Below are 18,101 nucleotides of genomic sequence, written 5' to 3' on the forward strand. Positions count from 1 at the left end.
TGTATATGGCCCTTAGTTCCAGGATATTGATGTGAAGGCAAGTCTGTTGGCTTGACCACAAACCTTGGAATTTTCTTCCCTGTGTAACTGCCCCCCACCCTCGGAGGCTTGCATCCGTGGTTGAAAGGATTTGCCCTTATATTCTTAACCCTCGATGTGATGGCCTCTTAGACGTCTGGAGTGTAAACTCTTAGCCACAAGGTACATGCACAACACAAGCAGTAAGAATTCACACTGTTTTATTGAATGTTTAACATTGGTATAACAAGAGAACACATAAGGGTGTAACTGATAAGTGTAAAAGGGCTCATTGGCTTAGGGGTAGGTGCCTGGGTGGGGTACGTAGGGGTGGTTAATACTTGACATAACATAATTGGATATAGCAGTTGCTAGGCAGATGTTATATACGTTGCATCAGACGGAACTTAACAAAGGATCTTTTAGTAACACACAGAAGTAGAAAAAGCAGGTTTCATCTAGTATAGAGCTGACCTTGGATGCCAGACCCACACAAGCCTGGTATCTGTATGAGAGACAAAGGCATCTAACACAGGGCAGCACGCATCCATTGCAAACACATAAGAGTTCATAAAGCATGTTTTAACCCTTCATTAGGGAGGTAGAAATATTCACTTTTACACTGTAACCACCATAACAAAACTGATCATATAAAAAGTAATATGTACAAAGACAGAAGAGGTAACCCTTCAATCCCCTCTTAGAATCATGATTATTATATGACATGATTCTTGAGTGAGGCTCCTTTCTTGTTTCTCCAGTTCTTGAGATATTGGACATAATCGTCGGGTCCCTCACTATCAGAGGAGGTGACAGGACTGGTGGTTATATCATAATACATCAGGGCCTTATCAATGCCTTTGGAGGTAAGTTTCTTTCCACAGGGAATTATACAATAAACTATAATGCCTAAAAGAATTAAAGTTATGAGTATAAATATGCTTATTTGCACAAGAGCCTGTTTCCAATTTTCAAACCACCCAAAATATTGGCTCCATGGGTTATCAATACCTGAATTTTTCTTAAGTTCTATGGATAAGGTTTCTAACTTGTTTATGGCTAAAGTAACCTTACCATTGGGACCAGTGTTGTCAGGAATATATGTACAACAGCCTTCCACCTTACTAATGTAAACACATGTACCGCCTTTTTCTGCTAGGATCATGTCAAGGGCCATTCTATTTTGGAATGTCATTTGGGAAGTGGCTTCTAGCTGTTCAGCTATACCTTTAAGAGCATCTTTGGTATCATTAACAAATCTTTGTTGATTATAATATATATAATTAATCCAGGCTACGTTTTTATTTACAGTTACTATAGGGAACAATGACTCAAAACCCGCAGCCACCTCATCTCTAGCTTTGAACTCATTTGGAACACCTCTTGGGACCCCTATAGCATCAATGTATACGTGGGGGTCAAAGCTACCTCCTGGGAGTGCTCTTTTCTTTCGATTAACAGGAGTATTAGAGGGAGGAGTGGGGTCATCGGTGATCATTAAAAAGGCTGAAAAAAAAAAACAATTTTCTTGTTCTAGGGGTATATTAAGGGGCACTGTACCTAGGTGGGGCCTAGATTTGCCACAGACATAACAGTTGCTTTTATTGTGTTTGTTAGCACTATACTTCATCCATTCTAACCAAAATTAATGTCAGGGAAACCAGTTTCAATAGCTAGGGTGTCTTCAAAGGTAGGGTTAGTAATAGCCACCATATCTTTAGAAGTGGCAATATGGGGCTTTAAAGGTTTGTTTTGGGGATATTTGCTATATCTATTTTTTGCAAATGATGGGCCATATTTCCAATCTGCTCCTGTATTCCACCCCACAGCTTCCCAGGAATTACAATTAGATCCATAATATCTAATGTCATAGTACCATTCGTCAGTAACACAAATATATACTGTCTCAGACATTCCTGATTTCCTTTTCTGCTGTATGAAATGTTTGTTGTCAGCAAGTTTAGGGAACATGAAATAATCAAGGATGTATGTGGCTACGTGTGTATTGGAGGAATTGTACCACAAGGTGGGGATCCCATTTGTTTGTGTGATGTCGACTTCACATATTGTGAGGTGAATAAGGGCCAGTAGGGCTATCGAGATAGTCCCCAGGATAAAGATAGGGGACAGGTTCCTCATCTTCTTCTGTTCTTCTTTCTTCGCTAGGTGGGAGGTCAGGGCTGTCTGCCCCGGTTCGTACCTCACTGGAATCACTTGCTTCCCTCTCTAGGTCTGGTCTAGGAACCTTTTTTTACTCGGGATGCATGGGTCCAGGTAGGACTTTCCTCTGTCAGGACTGCTGTCCGGGTAACTGCTACGACCTCTGTCTCTGGACCATAGGTGAAGTCTCCTGGGCTCTTGTTCCTGGGGAGCACCTTCACCACGACTCTGTCTCTGACTTTAAAGGGGTGTGTAGGTTCCTGTGGATTCAAAGGGTTTTTACAAACAACCTCATGTTCAATTTCATTCAGTTTTGTTATCAGGGACCTGACATACTCTTCTCTGATGAGTTCTAGATCTCCTTCCTGTATTACTAGTGGTTTCTTAGCCCAGGGTGTAGGAAAAGGCCTGCCCATTAGTATTTCAAATGGGGAGTAACCTAGAGTTTTCTGTGGGGTATTCAAGATGCTGGTGTTTAGCTTTATTAGGGTTGTTCCTGAGGCAAGTGATGCATCTGCTAACATACTGGTCCACAAGTGATTTGGCATTAGTAACATAAAAATCATTGGTTAGTAGGAGGAGTGTTGTGGCTTCACCACGGTGACCAACACCACGGCACTGGGCAACGAGCAAAGGGGCACTGGACTGGGGTATACAGGGTTTCCCCTCTTTGCAGATTAATCCTGATTTAGGATTTTTTCTGCAGAATTGGGTAAGTCCAGTCGGAGAGATCAGTATTAGTCGCAGCAGCTTGAAGTTGAGTGAGCAGATGGACGTTGTAAAGGGAGGGACATGCTCTAGTGAGTGCAATGAGTTCTGCAGCTTGCGCGGACTGATAAGGTATTGGTAGGGTTTCCAACACAGTATCAGGGAGGGTGACAATGGCATAGCCAGCCTGGTATGTATTGTCATTGGGCCTACTACATGAGCCGTCAACAAAAACTACGTCTGCGCCTGGTATGGGAACGGGAGACATGTCAAGTCTGGGAGAAGTTTCAGCTTCAATAGAAGCAGCACAGTCATGTAGGTCGGGTGGTTCATCCTCGGGACCTTTCAAGCCTAAAAGGGCATTGAGAATGGGTGCAGGGCCAGAAGAACCAGCAGTGTATTTAATGGTAAGGGTGGGGTTACTCAAAAGGAGTACTTCATATCCACTAAGGCGTTGTGCTGACATGTGCTGTGTGTAAGCCTTTAAGTATTGCCAGGACATCATGTGTGGTGTGGAGTACTGTGATGTGGCCTAAAGTGAGGGTAGTGGCCATTTCTGCAACCATTGCACAGGCTGCCAAAGCCCTGAGGCAGGCAGGCATACCTTGCACAGACACTGGCATGACTTTGAAAAAAAATGCCACGGGGCGCAACTTCCCTCCATGAAACTGTGTGAGCACCCCCGCCATGGTTTTACAATTGTCCCTTGCATATAGATGGAAAGGTAGCACATAACTGGGGAGGCCAAGTGCCGGACTTTTTATCAACATACATTTTAAACTTTCATATGCAGTTAACATTTCTTGTGACCATTGTACAGTTTTAGGTTTGTCCTTCAGTGTGGCTTGTCTCAAAATGTTATCATAATAAGAGCAATCAGATATCCACTGTCTGCAGTAATTTACCATACCCAGGAAGGACAGTAGTTCCCTCTGGGTAGTTGGGGTGACCAGGCCCAATACAGACTGTATGCGTTTGTGGACTGACTTTCCTCTCTCCCTGAGTGAGCACAAAACCTAAGTAATCAACATGCTTTTTACACCATTGCATTTTTATTTTGGACACCTTGTGTCCACATTCACAAAGCCAGTTTAGTAATGAAACACCATCCTCTCGGCAGGCCTCCTCAGTTTTACTACAGAGCAGCAGATCATCTGCATACTGTAGCAGGACTGAACCATGGTGAGGTTGCCAGGGCCTCAATGTGGCCTGGAGACAACAGGTGCGTCAATAATCTGCACCAGGTAAGTTGTTTACCCTCAAAAGAAAAGGCAAAAGTAATTGTGTCTGTGAATCTACAGGTATGCTGAAAAAAAAGCATTCTTCAAATCAATTACAGAGAACGCAGCATCTGCAGGGATTGCAGAAATGAGTGAGTTTACATCTGGAACAATTGGTGCAATCGGGACAATTGGCTGATTGATCGCTCTGAGATTCTGTACAAATCTTATACTACCATCAGCTTTGGCAACAGGGTTCACAGGAGTACAGTATGGTGATACAATATGTCTGAGAATACCCTGTTGTAAGAATTGCTGTATCACGGGGCGGAGACCTTCTATCTTTTCTGGTGAGAGGGGATACTGCATAAGTCAGAACACAAAACACTGGTTGTTGCACCGCTGTCCACTAAAAAGGGAATTTTACTTCCATTTATAATAAGTGGCAGCAGAGGTGAATCTTTACTATGACGGGAGAGTTGAATAAAGGCTGGGATACCCTCCTCCGGGCCCCGTCAGTGCGCGGGGTCTTTGGAATCTTCCCTGACTGCGGGGTTGGTTCTGTCTGTCAAAGCGTCTGGAGTTCTGATAGTTATGAGTGAGTGGGGAAGTGAGTAAGCTTTCTGAGTTAAGCAAAGGTAAGCCAGCGTCATCTGTCCAGCAGTCCTTAAACCTTTTCCAAAACGCAGTAACAGACTATGAAGGTTTCTGTTTACAAGCTACAGCGACAGGCAAAAAGCACAGGCTTTAAAGACTTCCTTCATATGTGTATAGCTGCGTCCTTTGCAAGCTTTGCGCAAATAAGATATACAGCCATCGAGGGTAATAGTGGGCTTGGGACAGTGTTTTACTATTATCTAAACTCTGGGTTATTGGTGCTAGGGATAGAGCTAGTGGACGCACCCTCCAGCAGTGGAGCTGGAGGCAATCCCATCTAGTGTGAAAGGGTTACTGCTGCCAAGAGATTTGTGTCTCTGAGCGCAGGATACATTGGAATGCAAAGGGGGGAGGCGAGAGGGATCTCTCTGCAGCCTCGCTTCTGTGCTGTTGGGAACTGACATTTTTTCTTAAATCTCCATATAGAAAAGGTAATTACTGCCTTCCCGTAGGAATGGGTCCTGTCCTGCTTTCTCTGTCCATCCCGCTAAATTATCCACCCATGGGTTAACTAAATAATACTCTGAGGTAGAGTTACGGGCAACATACATCTTGCATGTCTCACCAGGGAGGGGCGGGGGATATGCAGTTCTTTACTCTGACTAGAGCCCATTGTCAGACAGTAATATAAATCAACAGTACAACTTTTAAAAGAAAATTATCTAAAATATACAACACTCTACTTATACATGCATCAGCTTAACCAGTTAATTAGTCATTGACAATATCACAATATTATCTGTATAGTGAGAACATGAAATCTTTTGACGGGTACGCTTACCTTCGTACAAGATGTCAGAAAAATACAGCGTTTTAAACAGGAAGCAAGAAAAGTGTTTGAGTGAAGATATCTGGCAGACGAAAACTTACCAGCCGTCTGGACCAAATATAAGAACTTATCTCACTACAACATACAAAAATATATAGGCGATCAAATCGGGGTATTCTCTACGTTACGTATAGACCCCAGGTCTATGTTTTTTTTAAGTATCCCAGATACTGACGTCTTTGGAGAATTGCGCTTGGACCCCGGGTCCTTTCTCAGACGTATTCTTTAAGTCCCAGACATTAAAGATTCTATGGTATCCCTGATACCTGTTTTATGCTTTTACATAAAACTTCGTAATATTAAGTCCCGGACTTAAATATTACCTTGTCACGTGTTCCCGGAACACTGACACGGATTCAGCTTCAGTGTATGACCGCAATCCTGTATGGCAAAGACAGACAATAAATTCTCTATTTTTACCATTCAGGGACGATCACTGAATCGCGGACGTAGCCCCCAGCTGAAAGGATTTGCCCTTATATTCTTAACCCTCGATGTGATGGCCTCTTAGACGTCTGGAGTGTAAACTCTTAGCCACAAGGTACATGCACAACACAAGCAGTAAGAATTCACACTGTTTTATTGAATGTTTAACATTGGTATAACAAGAGAACACATAAGGGTGTAACTGATAAGTGTAAAAGGGCTCATTGGCTTAGGGGTAGGTGCCTGGGTGGGGTACGTAGGGGTGGTTAATACTTGACATAACATAATTGGATATAGCAGTTGCTAGGCAGATGTTATATACGTTGCATCAGACGGAACTTAACAAAGGATCTTTTAGTAACACACAGAAGTAGAAAAAGCAGGTTTCATCTAGTATAGAGCTGACCTTGGATGCCAGACCCACACAAGCCTGGTATCTGTATGAGAGACAAAGGCATCTAACACAGGGCAGCACGCATCCATTGCAAACACATAAGAGTTCATAAAGCATGTTTTAACCCTTCATTAGGGAGGTAGAAATATTCACTTTTACACTGTAACCACCATAACAAAACTGATCATATAAAAAGTAATATGTACAAAGACAGAAGAGGTAACCCTTCAGTGGTCACCAAGACCCAGTCCTGAATGCTGAATCTGCGGCCCTCGAGAAGGTGAGCACTCCGCAGCCACCACAGGAGAGACACCCTGGCCCTGGGGGATAGGGTGATTAACCGATGCATCTGAAGATGTGATCCGGACCACTTGTCCAGTAAGTTCCATTGTCCTTGCATGGAACCAGCCGAAGGGGATGGCCTCGTATGATGCCATCATCCTTCCCAGGACTCGAGTACAGTGATGCACTGACACCTGTTTTGGTTTTCAATGGATTCCTGACCAGTGTCATGAGCTCCTGAGCTCTCACTATCGGGAGATAAACCCTCTTCTGGTCTGTGTCTAGGATCATGCCTAGGCGAGGCAGATGAGCTGTAGGAACCAACTGCGACTTTGGAATATATAGAATCCAGTCGTGTTGCCGTTTCACTTCCAGAGAAGGTGATACGCTGTCCAGCAACTGCTCTCTTGATCTCGCTTTTATGAGGAGATCATCCAAGTATGTGATAATAGTGACACCTTGCTTCCGCAGGAGCACCATCATATCTGCCATTACCTTGGTGAAATTGGTAATGACAATCCCGTACCGCAATTCTGAGGTACGCCTGATGAGGTGGCTAAATGGGGACACGAAGGTATGCATCCCTTATGTCCCGATTCATTTCAGGCATGCAATGACCGCTCTTAGCGATTCCATCTTGAACCTGAACCTTTTCAGGTATATGTTGAGGGATTTTAATTCAATATGGTTCTAACCGAGCCGTCTGGTTTCGGGATTATAACATGGTCGAATAATAACACCCTCTTGTTGAAGGAGGGGACCCTTGACGACCACCTGTTGAAGATACAATTTACGAATTGCAGTTAACACTGGCTCCCTCTCTTGGGGGGAAGCCCGCCGGGTCCTCGGTGAGGGGGCATCTTCTTACAGTCCAGCCTGTATCCCTGCGATACAATTTCTATTGCCCAGGGATCTAACAGGGAGTGAACCCACTTGTGGCTGAACTTACGAAGGCGTGTCCCCACCGGGCCTAGCTCCGCCTGTGGAGCCCCAGCGACATGCGGTGGATTTTTGTAGAGGCCGGGGAGGACTTCTGTTCCTGGGGACTAGCTGTGTTGTACAGCTTCTTTCCTCTGCCCCCGGCTCTGAGAAGAAAGGACGCACCTCAGACTTTCTTGTTTCTTTATTCGAAAAGCTGCATTTAATAATGTCGTGCTTTCCTAGGCTGTGCAGGAATATAAGGCAAAATATCAGAATTACCAGCTATAACTGTGGAGACCAGGCCCGAGAACCTTTCTCCACACAATCCTCAGCCTTCCATATGCCTCTTAAGTTGGCATCATCTGTCCAATGTATATTCTACAGGACACGTCAAGCAGAAATCGACATAGCTTTTGTCTCTAGGACCCAGTATACTCATGTCCCTTTGGGCATGCTTTATAATTATATATCTATCACTTAAGACAGCAACTTAAAATATTTATATGCATACTAGGGTCTCAATCTCTGCTGATAAGGTACCTGTCCACGCTGCCACAGCGCTATAAACCCATGCCGACACAATCGCCGGTCTGGGTAGTATACTAGAATGTGCACACTATCTGCAGGATCCCTGAGAATAGCTAGTGCAAACAGGACACCCAAGGGGAAGATTCTCAACACATCCTGGCCCTAGTGGGGAAAGGATACAGCCTGAGAATTCTCTTGTGGGAAGCTGCCGTCTCTTGTCTGGAGATTCCCGCTCTTTTTCCTCATGAGAGGAGGGAAATTTACCTCAGCATTCTTCCCCTTAACATGTGTACTCTCGTGTCAGGGACAGATGAGTCATCAGTGATATGCAAATCATCTTTTATTCCAATAATCATATATTGAATATCTTTTAGCCCTCTTGGCTGTAACTTTGCATTATCGTAGTCGACAGTGGAGTTAAACTCCGTGTCGATACTTTGTTATTTTGGATAGTGAACATAGAGAGACTCTGAAGGACTCTGTGACATAGGGACAGACCAGGGTAGATTTCCTTTCTGTTCCCTAACCTTTTGTGCAATAATTTTACCTCAGCACTTACACATATCCAAACAGGTGTCGGCGTTGTTGACGGAGACACCCTCCCACACACTTATCCGCTCTATCACCTCCTTAGAGGAGCCTTTTACCTCAGACATGTCGACACACGCGTACCGACACACCACACACACAGGGGAAGCTCTATTTGAAGACAGTTCCCCCACCAGGTCCTTTGGAGAGACAGAGAGAGAGTATGCCAGCACACACCACAGCGCTATATAATACAGGGATGTACACTATACTGAGTGATTTTTCCCCTATAGCAGCTTATATACACAGTTTTGCGCCTAAATTTATGTGCCCCCCCTCTCTTTTTTACCCTTTGTGTACCAGGATACTGCAGGGGAGAGCCTGGGGAGCTTCCTTCCAGCTGAGCTGTGAAGAGAAAATGGCGCCGGTGTGCTGAGGAAGAAGGCCCGGCCCCCTTAGCGGCGGGCTTCTGTCCTTTTATGTACTTTAATGGCGGGGGTTAATGCACATATACAGTTTATCAGACTGTATTATGTGCTTTTCGCCAAGTAATGTAATCTAATTGCTGCCCAGGGCACCCCCCCCCCCCCCCCCCAGCGCCCTGCACCCATCAGTGACCGGCGTGTGTGGTGTGCTAAGGGAGCAATGGCGCACAGCTGCAGTGCTGTGCGCTACCTTAATGAAGACCGGAGTCTTCAGCCACCGATTTTCAACTTCTCTTCGTTCTTCTGGCTCTGCAAGGGGGACGGCGGCGCGGCTCCGGGACCGGACGACCGAGGACTGGGCCTGTGTTCGATCCCTCTGGAGCTAATGGTGTCCAGTAGCCTTAGAAGCCCAAGCTAGCTGCAAGCAGGTAGGTTCGCTTCTCTCCCCTCAGTCCCACGTAGCAGTGAGTCTGTTGCCAGCAGATCTCACTGAAAATAAAAAACCTAACAAATACTTTCTTTTCTAGGAAGCTCAGGAGAGCCCCTAGGGTGCATCCAGCTCTGGCCGGGCACAGATACTAACTGGGGTCTGGAGGAGTGGCATAGAGGGAGGAGCCAGTGCACACCAGATATAGTACCTAATCTTTCTTTTAAGAGTGCCCAGTCTCCTGCGGAGCCCGTCTATACCCATGGTCCTTACGGAGTACCCAGCATCCACTAGGACGTCAGAGAAATATTACAGAGCACACATCACGTACAAACTACACACACATGCCCGCTGCGCGTGCACTGGTCCTGCCGTGCGTACACATATCCGCAATTTGCGTATGGTCGCTCCCGCGGTCCTGCACGTGGTATGGGTATTTACGGCAGAGTTTGTGAACGCATGGAGAGCTATCAAAACATTACATATTTAATCCAAATAGTGCACATTGTACACATAGTCCCCCTGCACCACATCAGAAAGTATCAACAGTTTAAATGATTCCAGGACAAAGGGATTCACCTTTACAGGATAGGAGGGGACAGACTAAGGTTATAAGGTGGTGTTTGGTATCCAGCTGTAGGGTATTTTAAGGGTAACATTCCGGTGTTGGTTTGCGGAAGATCGCATGTTCCTGCGGATAGTTAGGTGCAGAATATAGATATAAACTGTATTTACTGTATATTATGTATGCGGCGGGAACCCAGAGGAGACCACCCACAAGATCAGTTGAGAAAGACATCGCCCACCTTTTCAAATCAACCTATGACCTCTCCTGTACTGTAAAAGTGCATTCCTGTGTCCAATGGACAAAGGGATTACAGTATCCATTGTATTGCTTTTGGAAGAATTGTATAAATAAAGCCTGTTGCAGCCTGGCCGGGCACAAGACTCTCAACGCTATCAACCTGATAGCGGAGGACCGGACCGGGAAGCGCACGTGAATATTCTCACGTATGTACATTAACTGTAGCCATTTACTCTGTTGTAGTGTAGTGCATAATTTGTATTGTTAACCCCCTTTCAGAAATATTACTCTGTGGTGTCGGAACCCAGTGATTAACTACAAATCGGTGTTGTGTCCTCTTTTCCCTGCTAAGGTTTAAAGCAGAGGTTCTCAAACTCGGTCCTCGGGGGTCCACACAGTGCATGTTTTGCAGGTCTCCTCACAGAATCGCAAGTGAAATAATTAGCTCCACCTGTGGACCTTTTAAAATGTGTCAGTGAGTAATGAATACACCTGTGCACCTGCTGGGTTACCTGCAAAACATGCACTGTGTGGGCTCCCGAGGACCGAGTTTGAGAACCTCTGGTTTAAAGTGTATTGCATTGCCTAACTGTATAAGGTTTAAAAGCGTATTAATTGGGTGTGTACGCGCTGCGAGTGCTTTGTACCATCAGCGCGGCGTTTGTACGCAGAGTCCGTGCATGGTACGGGACTCATTTGCGCAAATAGCGTAAAAGGTACGTATAGTGCATATTAAGTCTAGCGGCCGCAGCGGCTCCATGGTAAAAGTGTGTTTAAAGGTATAGCTTTATGTTTTAATATAAAATCGACATTATCAGGTACCACCTGGATGTGGTGTACAAATGTGGAAAGGACCTGGATGTGATGTAGTTTAATGTCATCTCCTCCAAGAGCATGGAGAAACTCCATGATGACACACTCAGGGATGACCTGTGCTAACGGTTGTCTCAAATTGTCCTGCCCTTATTCCTCCAGGGAACTGTTTTATGACCTCAAGTCTTTCTCGCGTTTTGCGATGAATTATTCCTCTCAGATGACATCCTCCTTCGTGGTCAGTGTTTTGTGATACCTTATGCTCTTCAAGGTTTCTAAGTTAAGTAAGCCCACCAGGGGCACCCCGGGCATGAGGCCACTAAATGGCAGGCTAAGGATACCCTGTTTTAGCCCATTATGGCTGCTGACATTGAGCGGGTTTCCTATTACTATCCACAGTCTGGGTTGCGGTTACAATACCGCCGTCTGGCAAATAGTACATATCGCCCCAGTCCAACAGACTAGCAAGAAGTACAGGGCATCCTGAAAAACACTAGACAAACATTATAGAGATGGTTCTGACATTTTTATGCTGCTCCTTAATTTAAGAAATACTCAGAGAGGTGGACCTCTCTGTCCTGCTCAACACCTTCTGTCCAGGTCCACCTGCACCATCATTCCCAAAGCTAAGTTCAAACCTAGACCACAAGTTGAAAACAATGTGCAAGATGCTCTACAACGTTCCAGGTTGTGTTTTAAAGCCACTCATCATAAAACAAGCCATCATTTAGGACCGCTGTACCTAGGCAGACCATCCGCACTCAGATCCTTGTCAGGTTTGACAGATTCGGGATTGTGCAAGGCAGGGGGTCCCCAAATGCGTTCCTCAAGGAACCCCAACAGTCCAGGTTTTAAGACTACACTAGCTTGTGCACACATGGCATAATCAAAGTGGCTGAGCTGCTAATTAAGTCATCTGTGCTTGAGCATGGCTATACTTAAAACCTGGACTGTTGGAGTGTCTTGAGGACCGCATTTGGGAACCACTGGTGCAGGGATATTCCAACAGGCCCAACAGCTATGAGGCGCAATCTGACTGAGACGCCACCTAGGGGTGTGTGAGGCAACAACTCCACCTCACCTGTCCCTGGCTGAGGGTGCCAGTCCCCTGAATAAGCGCCTACTGGAGTGCGGGACAGTCCCACGCCCTTGCCGCACAGTGAGCCTATTCAGCCACCGGCCTCATCACTAACGCCTTACTCTGTCACCAGGTCTGGAGAATAACTAGGTCTAAACTCCAGGACAATGTTACAGGAAGTGTTTGTTATACAGGAAGTGCCTCTGCAGCCATAGTGCGAGTAAAGTCACACTTGTGCAGCTCTCCGGAGTCCTGTGGTGATTTGCATGCAGCCTCTGGTAAGCGACCGCTGATACGTACTGCAATCACTTGCGAGTTGGGACGCCAATCGGTCAGCAGGCCGCGTATATGCAGGTGACAATCGGACATTAATGGGTGGGGGAGCCATCTGTACAGTACCCCAAAGCGGAGAGACCGCATGAAGGTATAGCTCACCTGCCTACAGGAATGGGGAGATCTCCTGCCGCATAATATTGATAGATATGCACCATGTGCACCAGGAAAGTGCCAGAAAGCAGGTGGTGTACTACAAGCCCCAGCAGCGTGCCTGGTATACAGGGGTGTCCTCACAGTGTTACAGAACTACAGTTCCCAGCAGGCCTTGCGGCCCGATCACACAGAGTAGCCCAGAGTTGCATGCTGGGATTGCTAGTTCCATTCCGTGTGACGCACAGGCCGCCGATCTGTTAGTCACCTTTTTTTCTGTTGCATTAAAAAATCTTTATTGACAAGGAGTACTGTTTCCGAACAAGGCTAATAAAGAGTGTTGAAAAAAAAAGTAACGGTAAACACAGGAAGAGGGAGACGGCAGGAGGCGGAGTCAGAGTGGAGGGGGAGGAGCTTCATCTGGAGAGCAGAGCATAGACTGACCCGGGACAGGGTGAGTGGTGACCCGGGGGGAGGCGGGAGGTACACCCGCCGGCTCCACACACTCCCCCCCTCAAATTATCCTCCTCAGCAGTAATATAACTGCTGCTACTGTCAGGCTGTGTGATATCTGCTGTTTTTTATATATATATCTATATATATATATATATATATGTATATATATCTATCTATCTATCTATATATATATATATATATATATATATATATATATATATACATACAGTGCCTGCTTGTGTCATCACTAGTGATATATATATATATGTCTATCGCGCTTGACTTATCACTAGTGCGATCACCAGTGTCGCAGTGGGTGTGAGGGATCACCTGTGGCGCAGTGGGTGTGAGGGAGCACTTGTGGCGTAGTGGGTGTGAGGGATCACTAGTGGCACAGAGGGTATGAGGGATCACTAGTGGCGCAGTAGGTGTAAGGGATCACTAGTGGTACAGTGAGTGTAAGGGAGCACTAGTGGCGCAGTGGGTGTGAGGGATCACTAGTGGCGCAGTGGGTGTAAGGGATCACTAGTGGTATAGTGAGTGTAAGGGAGCACTAGTGGCGCAGTGGGTGTGAGAAATCACTAGTGACACAGTGAGTGTGAGGGATCACCAGTGGCGCAGTGGGTGTGAGGGGTCACTAGTGGCGCAGTGGGTGTGAGGGATCACTAGTGGCACAGTAGGTGTGAGGGATCACCAGTGGCACAGTTGGTGTGAGAAATCACTAGTGACACAATGAGTGTGAGGGATCACCAGTGGCGCAGTGGGTGTGAGGGATCACCAGTGGCTCAGTGGGTGTGAGGGATCACCAGTGGTGCAGTGGGTGTGAGGGATCACTAGTGGCACAGTTAGTGTGAGGGATCACTAGTGGCACAGTTAGTGTGAGGGATCACCAGTGGCGCAGTGGGTGTGAGGGATCACTAGTGGCACAGTTGGTGTGAGGGATCACTAGTGGCACAGTTGGTGTGAGGGATCACTAGTGACACAGTGAGTGTGTGGGATCACCAGTGGCACAGTAGTTGTGAGGGATCACCAGTGGCGCAGTGGGTGTGAGGGATCACTAGTGGTGCAGTGGGTGTGAGGGATCACCAGTGGCACAGTTGGTGTGAGAAATCACTAGTGACACAATGAGTGTGAGGGATCACCAGTGGCGCAGTGGGTGTGAGGGATCACCAGTGGCGCAGTGGGTGTGAGGGATCACTAATGGCACAGTGAGTGAGGGATCACTAGTGGCACAGTCAGTGTGAGGGATCACTAGTGGCACAGTGAGTGTGAGGGAGCCCTAGTGGCGCAGTGGGTGTGAGGGAGCAATATTGACACAGTAGGTGTGATGGAACACCGGTGGCGTAGTGGGTGTGAGGGAGCACCAGTGGCGCAGTGGGTGTGAGGGAGCACTAGTGGCGCAGTGGGTGTGAGGGATCACAAGTGGTGCATGGGTGTGAGGGATCACCGGTGGCACAGTGGGTGTGAGGGATCACCAGTGGCGCAGTGGGTGTGAGGGAGCACTAGTGGCGCAGTGGGTGTGAGGGAGCACTAATGGCGCAGTGGGTGTGAGGGAGCACCAGTGGTGCAGTGGGTGTGAGGGATCACAAGTGGTGCAGTGGGTGTGAGGGCTTACAAGTGACGCAGTGAGTGTGAGGGAGCACTAGTGGCACAGTAGGTGTGAGGGAATCACCAGTGGCGCAGTGGGTGTGAGGGATCACCAGTGGTGCAGTGGGTGTGAGGGATCACCAGTGACGTAGTGAGTGTGAGGGAACACTAGTGGCGCAGTGGGTGTGAGGGAGCACTAGTGGCACAGTGGGTGTGAGGGAGCACTAGTGGTGCAGTGGGTGTGAGGGAGCACTAATGGCGCAGTGGGTGTGAGGGAGCACCAGTGGTGCAGTGGGTGTGAGGGATCACAAGTAGGGGCAGTGGGTGTGAGGGATTACAAGTGACGCAGTGAGTGTGAGGGAGCACTAGTGGCACAGTAGGTGTGAGGGATCACCAGTGGCGCAGTGGGTGTGAGGGATCACCAGTGGCGCAGTGGGTGAGAGGGATCACCAGTGATGCAGGGGGTGTGAGGGAGCACTAGTGGCGCAGTGGGTGTGAGGGAGCACTAGTGGCGCAGTGGGTGTGAGGGAGCACTAGTGGCGCAGTGGGTGTGAGGGAGCACTAGTGGCGCAGTAGGTGTGAGGGATCACCAGTGACGCAGTGAGTGTGAGGGAGCACCAGTGGCACAGTGGGTGTGAGGGAGCACTAGTGGCGCAGTGGGTGTGAGGGATCACCAGTGGCGCAGTGGGTGTGAGGGAGCACTAGTGGCGCAGTAGGTGTGAGGGATCACCAGTGGCACAGTCCGTGTGAGGGATCACCAGTGGCACAGTCCGTGTGAGGGATCACCAGTGGCACAGTCCGTGTGAGGGATCACCAGTGGCGCAGTGGGTGTGAGGGATCACCAGTGGTGCAGTGGGTGTGAGGGATCACCAGTGACGCAGTGGGTGTGAGGGATCACCAGTGGCACAGTCAGTGTGAGGGATCACTAGTGGCACAGTAGGTGTGAGGGATCCCCAGTGATGCAGTCAGTGTGTATATAGGCTCAGCTGGGAAGGTCAGCGCAGTGACTGTGAGTCTCTGTATTACAGTGTCCTCGTGGTCATGGCGTCCAGAGGATCCGGCACATCTTTGATGAGGAGAAATTACCGACTGTCCATTGAGCCAGAGAAGACGAAAGTTACAGGTAATTCAGGTCTATGCATTGGGTCAGGTGGATACGGACATGGTGAGCGGGCTGTGAGGCGCACAGACATGGCACAGCACCCTCCCTGAGGACCGAGGCACAGTAATGACCGATATTGTCCTCCTTCCTGTCTCTCATCATTTTATCCTTCACATTCTCTATTCCCTGTCATGAAGGATTTTCTTCCCATAAGCACACTGTCATTTCCCTGCTGGTTACAGTCCCGGCCACACACAAGGAGGTAATAGAACCATTCCCCGTATTCTCTGCGTCTCGGTGACTGTTATGTTGGTGGTTCTGTACCGTATTGTCAGGTAGAGAAGTGCCACAATCTCCGTCTATCCATGAGCGCAAGCCTCCTGTTCTAGAGACTGTGACCTCTCTGAGGTCACGTAGGTGTGGCTGGAGACCCCGACCCACATGTCTAAAATCGCCACTGGAGCGCTGAAGTGGTGCCATTTTTATATGGACCTACAGGCTCTATTGCTTACCAAGTATGGACCTGGATAGTAGCCCGCAGGTCGGTTAGGTGGACTGAGCCTGTGATTTAAGCAGTGCGCTTTCAGCTGGGCATACACAGGTTTCGCTCTCAGCAGCAGCACTTGCAGCTATTTTGGGCAGATGGACAATTACACATGTGGTGAAAACCCCTTGAGGCGATAGATGCCACACACCGGCAAGGGTCAGTCCAAGGTGACATTGGCTCTGTTATGCTGTGGGGTGTCAGCTGCGGACATCACTGGCCGGCATCCGCTCATGTCATGCCATCAGTCATGTGGGAGTGGCCTCTTTCACCAGGGCAGTACGCCAAGCGCAGGTCCGTAGCCGCTAGTCTGTGGCTGGAGGAGCGTTCCACTGAGTTTGGCGTGATGCGTTGGCCCCTTGGTTGTCTAAGTTGAATCCAGTAGAACACGTGGGGTCCAGTTCAGAGTTAATCTTAGATGAGATAAATGTAGCACAGCTACGATCAGGCACACAGACATGCGGGTGTACGCCCAGCACAGGGCTAGTTCGCCCCACGTGTCAGGCCCTACTGCCCACACACGTACAAAAGCATTGCATGGCGGCGATGCTTTTGTACCTGGCGAGTAGCTCCCTGGCAGCGCAGCTCCTGCACTCTGTGACGTCACGCAGCCGCTGCGGCCCGCCCTCCCCCCAACGGTCCAGATACGCCTCCATTGTCCGGACCGCACCCCGCCAACGTATGCACGCCCCACCGTCAGGCAGAGGCGATCACACCAGTAAGACGCTACGCGTGCGCACTCCCCAAAGTATTTCAGACTGCGATCGCTGCCGCTGCATGTATGCGGTCTGTATTACCCCCAATGTTTGGTGCTTTGGATCCTGTGCTGGGGATCTGATCAGAGCGGCTGCTGACGTATAAGAACCTCGTCATACAATAATAGTGGGAGAGGATATTTATGATGATGTTGTATTGTATATTTCTTCTCTGTTTCAGGCATCGTGAATGACCGACTTCTCAGTCAGTATCTGCACAGAATATTCCCGGGCAGTGACGGAGCGCAGCATGCCGCTACTTCCCGGTACCGTATTAGTCTGATATTTGCTGTGCATGGAATGGAATCACATTGCTGAGCAATCCCAGCCCCTCTGCTCTGACCAATGACCACACAAGGAGTAAAGGGAGGTGGGAAATCTGTTACCCATGCCAGGAACAAACCGCCATAAATACCGTCCCTCTCACCTTCACCCTCACTATAGGCTTATGGCTATCCCTGTACTGTTACTGTGTACATCACTGCCGCTCTCCCTGTACTGTGACTGTGTACATCACTGCCGCTCTCCCTGTACGGTTACTGTCTACATCACTGCCGCTCTCCCTGTACTGTTACTGTGTACATCACTGCCGCTCTCCCTGTACTGTGACTGTGTACATCACTGCCGCTCTCCCTGTACGGTTACTGTGTACATCACTGCCGCTCTCCCTGTACTGTTACTGTGTACATCACTGACGCTCTCCCTGTACTGTGACTGTGTACATCACTGACGCTCTCCCTGTACTGTGACTGTGTACATCACTGCCGCTCCCCCTGTATTGTTACTGTGTACATCACTGGCACTCTCCCTGTACTGTGACTGTGTACATCACTGCCGCTCTCCCTGTACTGTTACTGTGTACATCACTGCCGCTCTCCCTGTACTGTTACTGTGTACATCACTGCCGCTCTCCCTGTACTGTTACTGTGTACATCACTGCTGCTCTCCCTGTACTGTTACTGTGTACATCACTGGCGCTCTCCCTGTACTGTGACTGTGTACATCACTGACG

At 48.2% G+C, this 18,101-nt stretch overlaps 1 protein-coding gene and 1 long non-coding RNA gene across 3 annotated transcripts in view; one reads left to right on the plus strand and one right to left on the minus strand.

Moving 5' to 3' along the window:
* Positions 1-222: 222 nt before the first annotated feature.
* LOC134958696 (uncharacterized) lies at positions 223-12,880 on the minus strand. Its single transcript, XR_010187096.1, has 2 exons — positions 12,655-12,880; positions 223-2,438 (listed from the first exon to the last, which is right to left on the minus strand). It is a non-coding gene; the product is annotated as an uncharacterized LOC134958696 (long non-coding RNA).
* The window catches only part of RNF123 (ring finger protein 123), a 265,837-nt gene continuing 260,169 nt past the window's right edge, over positions 12,434-18,101 (plus strand). The window contains exons 1-3 of one of the 2 annotated variants that reach the window (XM_063941450.1): positions 12,434-12,497; positions 15,717-15,811; positions 17,271-17,355. In XM_063941450.1, the coding sequence (XP_063797520.1) occupies positions 15,730-15,811; positions 17,271-17,355 (167 nt within the window). In that variant the 5' untranslated portion in view covers positions 12,434-12,497; positions 15,717-15,729. Of the gene's footprint in view, positions 12,498-12,990; positions 13,100-15,716; positions 15,812-17,270; positions 17,356-18,101 lie in introns of those variants that run through there. The other variant, XM_063941449.1, reaches the window with a different exon arrangement.

This window comes from Pseudophryne corroboree, chromosome 9 (genome assembly GCF_028390025.1).
Source record: "Pseudophryne corroboree isolate aPseCor3 chromosome 9, aPseCor3.hap2, whole genome shotgun sequence".
Taxonomy (NCBI): Eukaryota; Metazoa; Chordata; class Amphibia; order Anura; family Myobatrachidae; genus Pseudophryne; species Pseudophryne corroboree.